Source organism: Cygnus olor, chromosome Z (assembly GCF_009769625.2).
Source record: "Cygnus olor isolate bCygOlo1 chromosome Z, bCygOlo1.pri.v2, whole genome shotgun sequence".
Classification (NCBI taxonomy): domain Eukaryota; kingdom Metazoa; phylum Chordata; class Aves; order Anseriformes; family Anatidae; genus Cygnus; species Cygnus olor.
Window position 1 is genome coordinate 74,939,826 of NC_049198.1, and position 14,599 is coordinate 74,954,424.

Consider the following 14,599-nt stretch of genomic DNA (forward strand, 5'->3'; position numbering starts at 1 on the left):
CTCGTTTACTTTTTATTTGTTAAATAATTTAGACATCTTTGATATGATAAGCGAGACTTCATTTACTGCGCAAGGTTTGAAGTGGAAAGAATAGAGCAGTTTTTTGTTTGTTTGTTTGTTTTTTATGGTGTTACTAGTAATTTGAATTACTCTATAATGAGGATAAATGGAGCTACAGAGATATGTCCTCTATGTCCTATTTTGCTTTAGACTTCACTTTGCTTAGTTTCGTCTAAGCTCAGTTTTTGGTGAAGGCTAGCTAACATCACAAACCTGTATAAGTAGTTGCTGTAGGTTGGAATCACAGTCTTTTGGTCTGAAAAACTGTTTTCGTCTTGTCTCTGCTATATTGCACAGGAGAAGTTGGCTCTGGCATGGGTTTGGGAATACCTACAGTAATGAACAGCATTACATAAGCAATGTATTCAATACACAAGACCTTCAACTAGAAATTAGAACACTGGGAGAGCATTTAACTTAGTGTCAATGGAAGAATATACTGAATTTGCTATGTTTCTTTTTGAATATTGTTTTTCTCCTATAGATTGTTTATACTTCATGTGTCTACTATAATGCACAACCATCACTGTTACTTAGGGATTATGAAAAGCTCTTTTTTTCTTGCAGATCATCCGGTGAATGAACTTTTGGATCTGTTCAGTCGCCACATGCTTCCTCATGCAATAGATGAACCCCACATTGATGCAGAATCAACTCAGACTGAACCCTGTACTTCAGACTCTGTGCAGGATTCATCTGAATATATAATATTGGATCCTTTCTTTCCAAACTTTATAGAATTTGAAGAGGAGGAAGACTGTGAAAATACTACTGATGTTACAACTCCTCCAGCTTTGCAGTTCATCAATGGAAAGCAACAGGTGACAAATGCACCTAAAAGCACAAAAGCTGAGGAAGCGAGAAGTGACCAAATTGAAAGCGTTGCACATTCCAAAAATGTAACCTTTTCACAACTCAATGAAACAAACACTTTCATAATACCTGAAACTGAAGCTTCTGGTACGATGCAACCAAGCAAAGCTGGAGAAGTAATAGGGGCGTTCGAAGTTACGCAACCGACAGCAGATGTTGCAATGTTAGAACCAGTGTATAGTGGTGAGTCTGAAGCTGCCACAACAGACAAATCAGTGGAGATTACTTCTGCATATGAGCAGTCACCACAAAAAAATAAGGAGAGTGTAACATGGCATGGAACTGAGGAGAGCTCTACTAAAGGTGCAAAAAAATTGCTTTTGATTACTAGCGAATCTTCTGGAGATGGCTCCACTGAATCTGATTTGTCTAGTTCTGCATTCACAGAAATTGTGACAATGTCAAGACAGGAAGATGATGAGAAAGTTTCTGGTACAACTTCTGCTCCCAATGCATTTACTGTGGAAAGTTCTGCTGTAACTGCTGGTCTGGATGCGGGTTTTGATACTTCTACTGTCAGCACAGCTTTGAAAGGCCTTATTCCAGAAGAGGGGACTTCTGCTCCAGGAAATTATTATAAATCAACTATTAAACTTGATGCAAATTACCCTTTTGAAAGCCTTCTGGAAGAAACAAGTCAGACAGCAAAGCCTGAGTTAAGCACTTCTTCTTTTATAGTTCTAGAAGGCTCTGGAGATGTAGAAGAGGACACCGCTATAACTTCAGCCATGACAACAGAAATGGCAATAACAGAAACACTTCCAATGCAAGACATTTCTTTGGGTTCTGGCACCGTAGTGCCCACAGAAATTTCTGTAACCATTTCAGGACTCACCTCTGCTTTGCCTGGAGGAACAAGCAATCTTTATTCTACTTTTGATCAAAGTTCTGAAGCAGCTGTTCCCACCAATTCTGTGTCTGAGCTTATTACAGAACAAGTAGTTGGCAACTCGGTTCCAACTGAAAATAAAATTGAGGTAGAAAAAGAAATACAGACTACTGTTTATTCAAGTCAGGAAAATTCAGCCACTGCTGCAGAGGGAAAATCAGAATTGAATGAACTTGGAAGCACTACTGATGAAGTCAGAACTGCAAGTCAGGAACCCATCCCACTCAGAGAAACAGTACCAGTAACAGGTACCATGCATTCTGAAATCAAAAAGGTTACCAGCATTCCTTTCTTGAGAGAGAAGAAGCTTTTTATCAATGAAGGATCAGCTGAAGAACCAGCAGACTTTTTATCAGGGAGTCCCACAAGAGAAGTGGTAAGTACTGACTCCCCATTTACTGATGCAGGTTCTGGAGACGTAGATATTATCATTGCGTCTGCTACTTTGACTTCAGTTCCATCAAGGTCTGTCGCTGAAACACAAACAGAAAAGCATGAAGGAAAAGTTTACATCACAGATGTTTCATTGGAGAATGCAACAGCAGAATATGAAGAACACATGGGAACAGGTGAATCAGCAATATCAGTTTCAAGTACTGGGTCAGAGGGCTCGACAAAGGAGTCTGGAGTAGCAAGTCAGATGTCCCAGACTGTGTTTAGTACAGGAAACCCAGGAGAACTAACAGAGGAAGCAGAACCAACTTACAGAGCTCCTTCTGAAGTAAAATCTAGTCATGGTTCTGGAAAAGATAAAACACCTCATGTTGCACCAGGAGTTAAAACAAAGGATTTAGAAACAGCTGAAGTCACATCATCACCAGAATCAGTGGTTAATAACAGCCCTCTTGACATCATGGTGACACACAGTACTGGAAATATAAAAGCAATAGCTGAATCTACAGAAAGCAGAAATGGAAAAGATAGTTCTTCAACTGTCTCTTTGGGCAAAATTCTCCTGATTGAGCATGGCTCTGGAGAAGAATTCAGAGGTGACAGCAGCACTACAAAACTAATGTCTAATGGACCTACTGAAAAAGTACTTGTAGGTCATTCCTCATTTATTGATCAGGGTTCTGGAGAAGCAGAAACTTTCATTGAATCATTTACAAAAACAGCAGTTTCACTCACTGGGAAACCAGAATCACGAGAGGAATATGGCAGAAAAGTTGTCAGCACGCCATCTGTGGATCATGCCTTCACTTCTGAACCTGATGAGCTAGTCAAGAGTGCTGAACATGAAGTAACCATGATGGGAACTGTAACTGACATAAAAATGGAAGAGAAAACAGTTGATGAACTGACGGTGAGAGCTTTTACTACGAAGTTTCCTTTGTCAGAAGATACACATTCAAAGGAAGATAGGCCATGGGAAATTTCACCAAAAGCGATAGAATCTTCTGCAGAAATGACTGAAGATCCATTCTTCAGAAGTACACAGGCTAATCATGAACATCTGGAATTTTTAAATGTTCCCACTGTCAGACCATACTCAGAAGAAAAGAAAGTAGAAACTGAATCTGGTGAAAAAATATTTTTCCCATTTAATAATGACAGAGTAACTGAGTCTGTAACAATTGAAAGGAAATACATAAGCTCTCCAATTACAGTTACAGAGGAAGAAAAGAAGTTGGTGCAAAGTATTTTTCCTACAGAAGATACTCCCGTATCACTCCTGACAACTAAAGAAGAAAAGCTACCAAATAATGATCTCATTGGTGATGCTTTATTTTCAGGACAAGGATCAGGAGATGAGTTTACTGTTATACCTTCTGTAGTGCCATTGGCTGTCAAAGAAATCACAAGTACTCTAAGTCCTCAGCCTTTTCATCCTGCAAATGTAGGACCCAACCTTTCAACTGACAAGACACAAGACTTTGAAAGAGAAAGCACTGAAAGGTATGCTGAAGTTAATGAAGGAATTACAAGTTCTGCAGAAGAGCTGCTGTCAGGAACTGCAGACTCGATGATCACCAGTTCCCCAGCTTTAACAGAAGACAGTTCCAAGAACTTCACCTCTGAAGGCAAGGAGATGACACATTATTTTTTTGTTATTGAAGAACCTCACAATAAGGAAACAGACCACAGGAGGGGAGAAAATGAAACAGACAGGCCAACAGCTACTTCTAAAGTTGCGTCTTATGAGGAAACTTCACATTTGCTGACTGAAGATGTCATAACTCCTGTTTCTGTAATACTGAGTGGAACCCCTAATCTTGAAACAGAAGAATCACTTGCAACATCAGCAACAAAAATGCCAAGCAGATTATTACCTGAAAGCTCTGGAGAGGGATCGGGCTGGGTTGGTGTTTCAGATTCATTTCCCCCTGACACATTTACTCATTTGTCGATACCTCCTCTGACGAAAGTCGAACTAACTGCTTCACCTAGTGTTCCTGGAGAAGTTTATTCTGAAGTTATGACAACAGAGGCACCGACAGATGGATCACAGACTGTGATCACAGGATTAGCATCCCTTTTTACAGAAGAAAAAGAGATTGTGGCAAATGAAACTGGTGCTGAACCGAAGACAATTACGTCAGAAGAACTAACAAGTGATACTGGGATATATGAGAAAATTATTCCAATGGTTGATGATAAAAGAAGTGTTTTATTTAATGTTTCTGTTTATGGTGATATTACACTAATTGAAGAACGACTTGAAATCCCATCAGAAGAAACAACTATTATAGACATGGATCACTCCAAATCAATGCCAGAAGATATAATAAGTGTGCAGACAATGCCAAATCGTGCCATACAATCAACTTATGGCGGTGATGATAGCATGAAAGCTGAAGTGGACAAATATGATTCAACACCTAATTTTTCTGTAATCAAAGAAAATTCACTTGGATCTGGTGATAGTCTTTCTTTGACTACTTCCACCCAGCTAAGTAGTGAATTAGTAACATCTGGGCACAGACCAAAATTGGATGACAAGGATTTAGGTTCAGGGAATACTGTGAAGTTTGCAACAGAAACTCTCACCACTACTGGCCTTTATGAGCTGGGAATTTTCCTTCCAACAGTACCCTCATTGGTAAGCCCTCATGTGCCTCATGAGTCTAAAGAATCTGAATTTGAGACTAAACATGTTCTAATGACAAGCACAACAGAAGACACATATGAGCTGAACACTTCAGCAAACAACCGAGTCATAGCAGATCAGAGTGAAACAATGTCTGTTTCTGGGTTTTCTGGAATGGGCCAAGAAGAACTGGATGATAAGAAGCCTGTGGTTCCTTCCCTTACACCAGATTTAACTACTGAGACTGAAAAGGCTTTGACAACTGGCACGCTTGATCTAAGTATTGTCACCACACAGAGTCTTTCACAACACATAACTGTACCATCTAGCAGCAATGAAGAAAAGCATCCTACAGTATATATACAAACAAAGTCAGCATCGGCAGAGTATGAAGAAACAGATTCAGCAAGCCTTTATTCTGAACCTCAAACTCCTAAATCCTCAGTAACTGTTCAGTTAGTTAACGGAGTGTCTGAGTATCCTGAGGGGATTGTTTCAAGTACGTCATCATCAAAGGGCACAGATCAGTCTGATCACTCATCAGAAGGAACTTTCAAAGAGGTTAGTTCTGATATTGCAGCAACTTATAAACCACCCACTACAGACCTTCTAGATACAACAGAGGCTTCTCTGCTAGAGTTTTCTCCTAAGCCTCAGTCAGAAAGCCCAACTACTGAAAGTACTCCTCACTTTAATAAACTCGTAACAGACAGGTCAGAGGAGACAGATTCTTCTGTAACTGATCTGGTTGCTGAGGAAGAAACTACTGTTTCTGGAGATTCTTCATCAATACATACCTTCCCTACTGCTTTTCTGAATTTTGGAGAAAAAGCAAGCACAGATGTTCCAAATGTTAGCACCATAAAAGTTGAGTCTTCTTCAGAGAGAGTGAACAACCCCAGTCAAGAAGGTGACAGGAGTACAGAGAGGGAGATCCCATGGCTTCTTTCCACACCTGTTTCAGATTCACCCAACAGTATAGAAGGTGGGTTATTCAAACCTGAACAGGAAGCAGTTACAATGCTAACTTTGTCTTCACAACCTTTGGATAGAAGCATGGAAACACAATCAGCTTTGCTTGGTCGAGAGGAGATCACAACAATTTCTTCTAACATTGCAACAAACAATACAGCCCCTGGAAAAAATCCTTATCCAAATAAGCAGTCAACAATAAGTTATGAGGAGCTAAACACTCTTGAACTTGTAACTTCATCATTTTCCCTTCCGGAGGTCACTAATGGATCAGATTTCCTGATTGGCACGAGTGTGGGTTCAGTTGAAGGCACAGCAGTGCAAATTCCAGGTAACTTCTACATATGATCACTGTCATATTTGTTTGTTTTGATACATGTAAATGTATGTCTTAACTCTGATAAGAGGTATGACAATCAAAGCACCATATGAAATACAACAGAACTCATGATCCTTAAGATTTGAAATCAGCATGATTGTAAACCCTACTGTGACAAAATGAAAGATGGGGGGACTGAAACTCAAGCTCAGTGGTGTTTCCTGAGTGTTTGCATCGTGGAGCTCTGGATCAGACTTGAGGTGACCAGCAAGTTCTAAAAGACAGGAAGGTAACACTGATTGTGGTAAATAATTCAGCTGTAATACCTTATTTTTTCCAGTTTTCAATGGAGATAGATATCATTATCTGATAGCTATTCTGTGTTGGAATGACAATAGTACTTACACAGCTGCTACACAGGTAGGATTGTTTTATAACATGTTACATAGCAGATCTAGTGTGCATTTTAGGATTGGAATTTGCTATAAAAAATAGCTTTTCTTGATCCGCAAGATAATTTTCCAGAAAATAAAAAAAAAAAAAAAAAAAAGGACTTCACAAATTCAGCCTGTCTGTAGCTTAACTGGTTGATACAGTGTCTGTCTCTTATAAATTATAGATCTTCTTGTTTGACATCATTTGCCACAATATTACAGTTTACATTAATGGTTGTTAGGCACCATTTCAACAAATACACAAATGATGTGGTTAGGATCAATATGAGTAGTGCATATTCAATTTATATTTTATCTAGATATAGTTGAAGAAAGAAAAAAAAACTCACTTAATATTGCAGGGCTTTCTATTGTTTTTTCCTAAAATAATCCAGGTAGCTGTCAATTTGAAAAGGTTTGCTAGGAAAATATGCAGTCTGTAGGAAGACAAACATGCAATAAACATGGTTAGGTGCTTAATACAGCCCTCCATTTTGGACTTGCAGTGAGGCAGTCCTAAAACAAGGACCCTGTTTTATGGAGATCAGATTCTTCTGAAAACCTCCAAAGCAAGATCCTGTCCACTTACATGCCTGGATTTATGTAGGCAGGATTTTCTCCTGGAGGCTTTCAACTGAACCTACTTTCTTCCAATGACTCTATGGGGTACTTGGTACTTCAAGAAGACTAGTTCTTTAATTTCTAGATTAAAAAGGTAAAATAGATCTTATCTTTTATTTCATAAAGAATAGTCAAAGTATTTTGGGAAAATGTAGCCAAAAATATAAACTTTTCTCATGTCTTTGAGTCAATTTAGGTTACAAAAGTATCTTACCCGTTTTGTAAGTTTTTAGAGCTAGGACTTTCTTCATGTATCCCAGAGGGACTGTCTTCATGATTTTCCTCTAACTCTGAGAAGTGGATACCTAGAAATGGTTATCTAGTGAATTTTTGTTTATGTGAGTGATTGCACTTAGGGATTAAATCAATTACAAATACCCAGGTATGTAAACTCAGTTGAAATAAACATCACTAGAAGGCATCAAAGCTCTGCATGGAAAAGCTATTTAAATGATAACTCCCATAAAAAATGAGGATTTCACAGCAGGTAAGCTTTTATCTTAATGTTTAATTCAGTTACATATGTATTCAGTACCTTTATTTGTATTCTTGAAATGTATTTTAAGGAAAGACAAGTGAGAAACGTGCATGTGTGAAAACATCCTTTCAAAGAAATAAGAATTTGTGGGCATTGCTTGACTGAATATAGTGAAATGAAATGTCAGCAGACAGACAGTATATTAAAGAGACGTATGTTCTGTGTACCCAATCATTCCACATAAACTAACCCTGTTCAAAAAAAGCAAAAGCATTTTCCATTCATTTTGCTTATGTTTAACTGATTTCAGCTATAATTAATTGTCATGTCATGCAAACTAAATCCTCAGTATAATATTGTGACTGCCAAATATAGTACAAATTGCTATAAAAATGTAGTAATTCTGAAAATTATTTATACTGGTTCATAGTAAATGCCATGTTATTTTAAAAGTTGAAAATAGTGATGCCTCAAAATAAGCTTTACTGTTTTACAAAACTATTTTATTCCTAATATTCTATTTTGCTATTATAGTTTCTGTAACAACAGTAAACCCTGAAATATCAATGTAGAAATGAAGACAGATTTCTTTTTCCAAAAATTCAAAAAGACATCGGCTCATTGAGGCTACAGAGTAAACTTTCTTTTTCTACTTAACAGGACAAGATCCATGCAAAAGCAATCCCTGCCTTAATGGTGGTACCTGCTACCCACGTGGTTCATTTTACATCTGTACATGTTTGCCAGGTTTCAATGGCGAGCAGTGTGAATTAGGTAAGGTGGTGCCATCTAAATACTGGATTGTCTACAGATTAATTGAAGTATAAAGTTTCCATACACAAGATTTGCAAAAATTTTTTTTTTTTTTGAGGTTGAAGAAGACAGACATTTGAATAAATTCTACAGTAAAGCCTTACTTATGGACAGAGAAATAAAATGAAGAATGTCTACTAACCATTTTTCTCTCAGCCCATAAAGTGCACAAACAGGTGCACATACAAATGTAAGAGAATTATTTAAATGAACTGAGTGTCCTAGATGAGTTAACACTAAATTCATAAGTATATCAGATAAGAATAGATCAGCATTATTATTTGGGATAATTCCTTAAAATCTTTGCGTAATTATTTGTAAGGGTGTTAAAATAGCCTAGTCCCAAGCGTAGCAAGGAAGCTGAACACTGAATGCCTGCTGATATTTTTTCAAGAAAATTGCAAATATGACCATAGTCAGATGCATCTTCAGTATAAATTAGTATTTCGGTAAGTCTTCCAGCTGAGGACCTCCTCATGCTGCCTGAGACATTTGGCATTCCCTGCTGTGAATGTTGGTTTCAAGAGACTGACCAGTACAGTTCAGGGTAACCAGCTTTTCCTTCCAAACCAACAAGCCAATGTATGATGAAACTGGCTGTTTGGCTGTTTCATGTAAAACTGTTTTAGTCTTTTTTTTTTTTTTTTTAATTTTCAGTTTAATTCCCTGATCAATATCAGGGGGTTGCCTATTACACAGTCACTTGCTGAATTTGAAAGAAAAAAATACGCACAGTATTGCTTAAATGAGTTCCATTCACCATATGCAGCTGGGGAGGAAAAATTCAATCCACCCAAAGGTTGATATTAGTATAAGTTAATTGTCAGGACTACTGTGGTTTTATTTGTCTTTTACAAGAAGACAGTATATGGTTAAAAAAAAATTAGCTAGTGTTTTTCTCTGCTTACCTAGATCTTATTGATGAATTCAGTATTTCTCTAGTGGGTTGTTAGTGATAGATGTCACATCTTAGATGTTTCATCTTAGATCTTCTTCCTTGTCAAGAAATGTGGCATCCGCTATTTACAATCCAGAGATCAGAGAGAATAATTTTCTCTCTTCCTTCAGATTATAAAAGAATAACCTGGCAACTTCTTACCCCATAGAAGTTTTACCATTTTATTAGTAATTTGGAATGGGACTCTCCACTGCCAGTTGCCATTTAAAAATATATTTGGTGGTGCTTGAGAAAGTAAATCTCAGCATTTCTATACATGTATTTAAGAATATTCCAGATATAAAACACAAAAAGTCAATCTGAGAGCTTTCTAAATTACTACAACAAATAAAATACATAATGCAGCGATTATTCCTAGGATTTCACAACTGTTGGTTTAACATGCTTACATGTTAAACATACATGTTTAACTCCTCTTTTAAATTTTTGATAGCCAATGTCTTACAACAGTGTGGCTTTGACTAAGGTGTTTGCAAAATCTTCATTAGAAACACAGTTTGTTCTTATAAAAGGACCTACTAGTTTATAGCCTATGCAAATACATCCGCAAAGTATTTATAGTAAATGGAATGGTTGTCCAATTTAAAACAAGAAGCCAGATGAGTAGGGGAGAGAAAAGTCATTTGTTTAATATGGAGCCATTGACTCAGGAGTAACCTGTGCGTGGCTGTGAATGTTGCTATCTGACTGGGCATTCAGTGAGATTATCTTCATGGTGGTTCATCCTTGTTTTGCTAAGATTAGATAAGGAAGAAATGAGACAAAGAAGAAATTACAAAATAATAAGAATGTAGGACACTCAGCTTTGAAGTCTGAAATTAACAGTCTTTCTGATGATATGAAATTTCTAACATTTGAAATTTTTGAAGATATTTGAGTCTTCAGTATTTCATGAGAATTTTTCATGCCATGATCACACATTCAAGTCAAATTCTCTACTGATAAGGTAAAATACCGCATACTGAACAGCATGACTTCTTTCTCAGTTGTACAATGTGGGGCTGAAGATCTGGATTTTAGAAATTAACTCAGGAGTCAGAGTGCAGGATATAAAATTGTGGATCATTAAAGTCACATATCCTGAGGAGAACACTGCTTGATTTTGGGTGAAGAGAAAGGAAAGTTGTGCAGAGTGAAATTAACTATCAAACAAAAAAAACTGCTATCTTGGATCTTTTGCAATACTTCATTCTTCTGGATTGAACTGGTTCTAGTAATGATTATGAGCAAGGCTGAATAACATTTCCGTTCTGGGAGGTGGGTGGATTATAAGCACACTTTTATCTTTATGTTGTAGATATCGATGAATGCCAGTCTAACCCATGCCGCAATGGAGCCACGTGTATAGATGGCCTCAACACCTTTACTTGCCTCTGTCTGCCAAGCTATATAGGTGCTCTTTGTGAGCAAGGTAAGGTATACTTTAAAATCTAGGGTGACCTAGGTCACAGATGTGTAACCGTGAAAGAGGGAAAATACCATTAACTCCAGGTCTAACTCGAGTAAAAGAACAAGAATCCATGCTTATGTACTTTTATTTTGTTAGACCCTGAAGTTTATCCTTTCTTCCTTTCCCCTCTTGTTCTTTTGCATTGTTACATTACAGAGTTACTTTTCACTATGAGCAGCAGAGTGTATCTGTTTTGTTTTGTCTTTTTGTGGTTTTGTTTACTTGTTTGTTTTTCCAATCAGGGGAGGAACCTAAAAACATTTTGAGAGATGAATCATACCAGCAGCCAGCTAAGACTCTTCCAACTTTATATACCTATCTGCTTCCATTTCAATACTCTTCTGGAGTAGCTAAGCAAAGCCTCCTCGAGAAGAGGGAGGATTGAAGAAACTGTTAAAAACTGTGGCAAGTCGTTAGTGATGAGGAGACATTACAATTTTTAGTCTCAATAAAATTTGAGTATGGTAGACTTCAATGATTTGTGGCTCAGGAGTTTTTGTTTAAGGTTGCATCTGCACCGTCTTTGCAGGTGAATGAGAGCAAACACTAGCCACATGCTAAACTGACCAGAACTCATACTATTGCCATACTAAATATTAACAGATATATCAGGCAGTCTCTGTGTCAGAGTAACTACAGCCATACAGCTTTCAGGTGGCTCCAAGGCAAACACAGCCTGTTCATATTGCCTTGCAGACTACTACGAAGACATATAACCAGGTCCTTTCATCACTAGTGATGCTTATGGGATAATGAGTGGAAAGAGTTACTGTTGGACTGAACTTCTCTCTGTAAAAAATTCTATACAGTGTGAAAGACACAACAGAACACATCTCTTCCAACAGGTGTCACTGGAAAGTAGGAACAGTCTACCGAATATACCAGATTATATGTCCTTTCACAGGGCACCATAACCTTGACATCGTCATCCCACACTTTTCTAGACTGCTTTGTCCTGTTTTAGGGCAAGTAGGTGCAGGATCACAATTACAGGGAAGTTTTAAAAGATTTTCTAAACCAGGCAATTGAAACTAGATTAAACATCCAGGTTCCTGTAACTGTTACTTGCACTGTCTGCAAGAAATCCTGCTGTATTTAATAGAAATATTTACTCTGCAAGATGCTTACTCAATATGTGCCTGTAGGAGGGGGGAAAGGGTAGCAAAATCTGTTCTGTCACTAAAATTAATGAAGGCGTTTCCATGGAAAAAAAAAAGAAAGGGTACTTTAAAGTGTACTTTCTAAAGCTTATGAAAATATCCTTCTTTCTCTTTTTCTTCAGCTGAGTGGTTTCATTTCCAGATGAATGAACTGGACCTTTGGATTTGTTTAATTAATACTGCCTATTTTCAGGTTTGTTTTTCATCTTTAATGAGTGGAAGGCAGTTTGCAAACTCTTCCAGATCAACCTATAGAGGTTTGTTTGTTAGAGCTGAACCCTCTCAAAGCTGACTGGCTCCAGCACTTTTCATTGTTTAATTTTTTCAGTAGTCTGCCTAACCTTGTGATTTGAAAGGAGCTTCTGAATCTGCTCTCCAAAATTACAAGTTGACAGTGTTTTCACAACAAAAGAAATAAATGTTCTCACTCCCCTCCTTCTCCCTGTCATTTCAGCAAATCTGTAGCAGTGAATGGCTCTGAGTACTGTGGTAGCTTTAAGCTGCTTTTTACGACCAACCTGAGAGTGCATTTTAGGTGGTTAATGGGAACATTTCCTAGTTTGTCAATCAGAACCAGAGCCCTGCTCACTCAGCTTTGGAATTTAAATTTCCTCCACTTAAAGTCCTGCAGTGGTTTGGGACTTGGGAGAAGTGTTCAGTGCCAAATTTCCACTCCACCAGACAAAATAAAATTGTGTTGGCAATTCAGACACAGTTGTCTGGCAAGCAGGCTTTATTTCAAGGCACCAGTCCTGACCTCACTAGATTTAAAGACCAGCCAGAACGACAGAATGTGTACCTCAGTGCCACAGGAAAGGTGGAGTTGAGCACACCAAGATTATATTTCATTACTTTCTCTTTTTTTTTCCTCCAGTATATAGTATTTATTTTAGAGAGCCTCAGAAAAAAAAAAAAAGGGGGGGGGGGGGGAAGTTGAATGGCTTTTTTAGACATGTTGCTGAGTTTTCAAAATATCGTGGAAGTGAATGGAAGCAGTGAATGCATGTTGCCTCTGAAAATGAAACTCAAAATATAGCAGACAATTTCACTACACTCTGGTCTCAAGACACTGGTGTGGAAAAAAATATGTAGAGTTCAGAATTTTACCAAAATGCGCCCATGAGACTTTTCTAGATTAAGAGATCTTCGGCTGACATCTAGCATAGTATCAGTGTTAAGAGGCGATGTGACATGGGGACGCTGTGGCTGCATGTCAGGGAGCTCCGACAGGTGGTGGGAGTCAAGGAGCCTTCAGGGTGATCTAACCTAGGGTGAAAGATATCAATTCTGAGAATCACTGAGCTGTAATTGGCTCCCTGACAGACATTTTTCTTGCCAGGTGGAAGCAGTTCAGCAGACAATCTGAGCCCGGGAACTTCTTCCTGAAGAGAACTAAAGTTGTCTGATGTTAGAAATAGAGTAACCGAGGGTGTTTCCTTTCTAAACCAGATTGGTAGGTCAGCAAGCCAGCATCGCTTCTGATTCAGACTAGATCAAAGGGGAGCAGAGGACCTCTGTTAGAAAATACCCTCTTTTGCCCATCACGTGTATCTTTTCAAAGCACAAATGCTTGCCACTTGGTGACATTTGCACGTCACTTCTTAAATGCTGAAATACCCAGAAAAAGTTTTTGGAAAGGTGACTGCAGACTGAAGCAGGCCTCAGTGTGAGTCTTATCCCAGGAGATCCAGCGGTCATTTCATTGGCATGCCTCTGTGGAAAGCCCTTTGGAGAGCTTTCAGCATCCCAATGAATGAGGTCAGAGCGGGGTAGATGAGCACCTCTTTCTGTCTTCATTTTCCTTCCATGGCTGGTTGGAGTTCCCTTTCCTTTTTGTCCCTCCCCCCCTTGCTATTCTAAAGGGTGTCTACCTGCTTTCAAGGAGTGGTGTTTGGCTTTTAAACTCAAAGTCTGGCTTTCTCCACTGCAGGATCCCTGCAGGCACACCTCACCTAGCCAGCTTACCAAATGCAGCTGCATGTTTGGGCCTGTGTGCCAAGCTGGTACATATGTTTGTTACTGGACATGCCTCCTTGGCAAAACATAGACAGCTGCTCTGTCTTCCAGGTTCTGAAAACAAAACTTTTTTTTTCTTTTTGTCATACAAAACCCCACTTATTTTAATTTTATTATTATTATTTTTTTATAACCCAAGTTCTTTGTTTAAATGTTTGTGATTACTTCTGTCTTGTTTGATTCACTTTGTTCCCAGAGCTTAGTAGCTTGGAATGGAAATGTTTGAGAAGGGCTCAGTGCAAGGATACTTTCTGAAAACAGATGGTCTCTAGCTGATGTCTTTCAGCTGAGGAGGGACTGTTTTGAATATTTACCAGAGAAATGGTTCCTCCTCAAGATGTGTGGGCTAATGGGCCTCAGGCATTTGTTCATTACCTGAAGACAGACGGTCACGGGTAAAATCCACAGCTGAGCAGGACTCTCCTTATGTTCTAGCACCTCTTTTTCTGTCTTTATTTGCTTTAAGGCTCTTATGGAATTTGTTTAAAGACAAGGGACCTACTGTCAGCAGCATATTGCAGCTGTTGA

The 14,599-nt window shown here is 38.4% G+C and overlaps 1 protein-coding gene across 4 annotated transcripts in view; it reads left to right on the forward strand.

The window, feature by feature from the left end:
• Positions 1 to 14,599, forward strand: part of VCAN (versican) — a 113,040-nt gene that overhangs the window by 74,866 nt on the left and 23,575 nt on the right. For all 4 annotated transcript variants that reach the window (XM_040542050.1, XM_040542045.1, XM_040542049.1 and 1 more), the window contains 3 exons: positions 628 to 6,153; positions 8,335 to 8,448; positions 10,743 to 10,856. In XM_040542050.1, the coding sequence (XP_040397984.1) occupies positions 628 to 6,153; positions 8,335 to 8,448; positions 10,743 to 10,856 (5,754 nt within the window). The remainder of the gene's footprint in view (positions 1 to 627; positions 6,154 to 8,334; positions 8,449 to 10,742; positions 10,857 to 14,599) is intronic.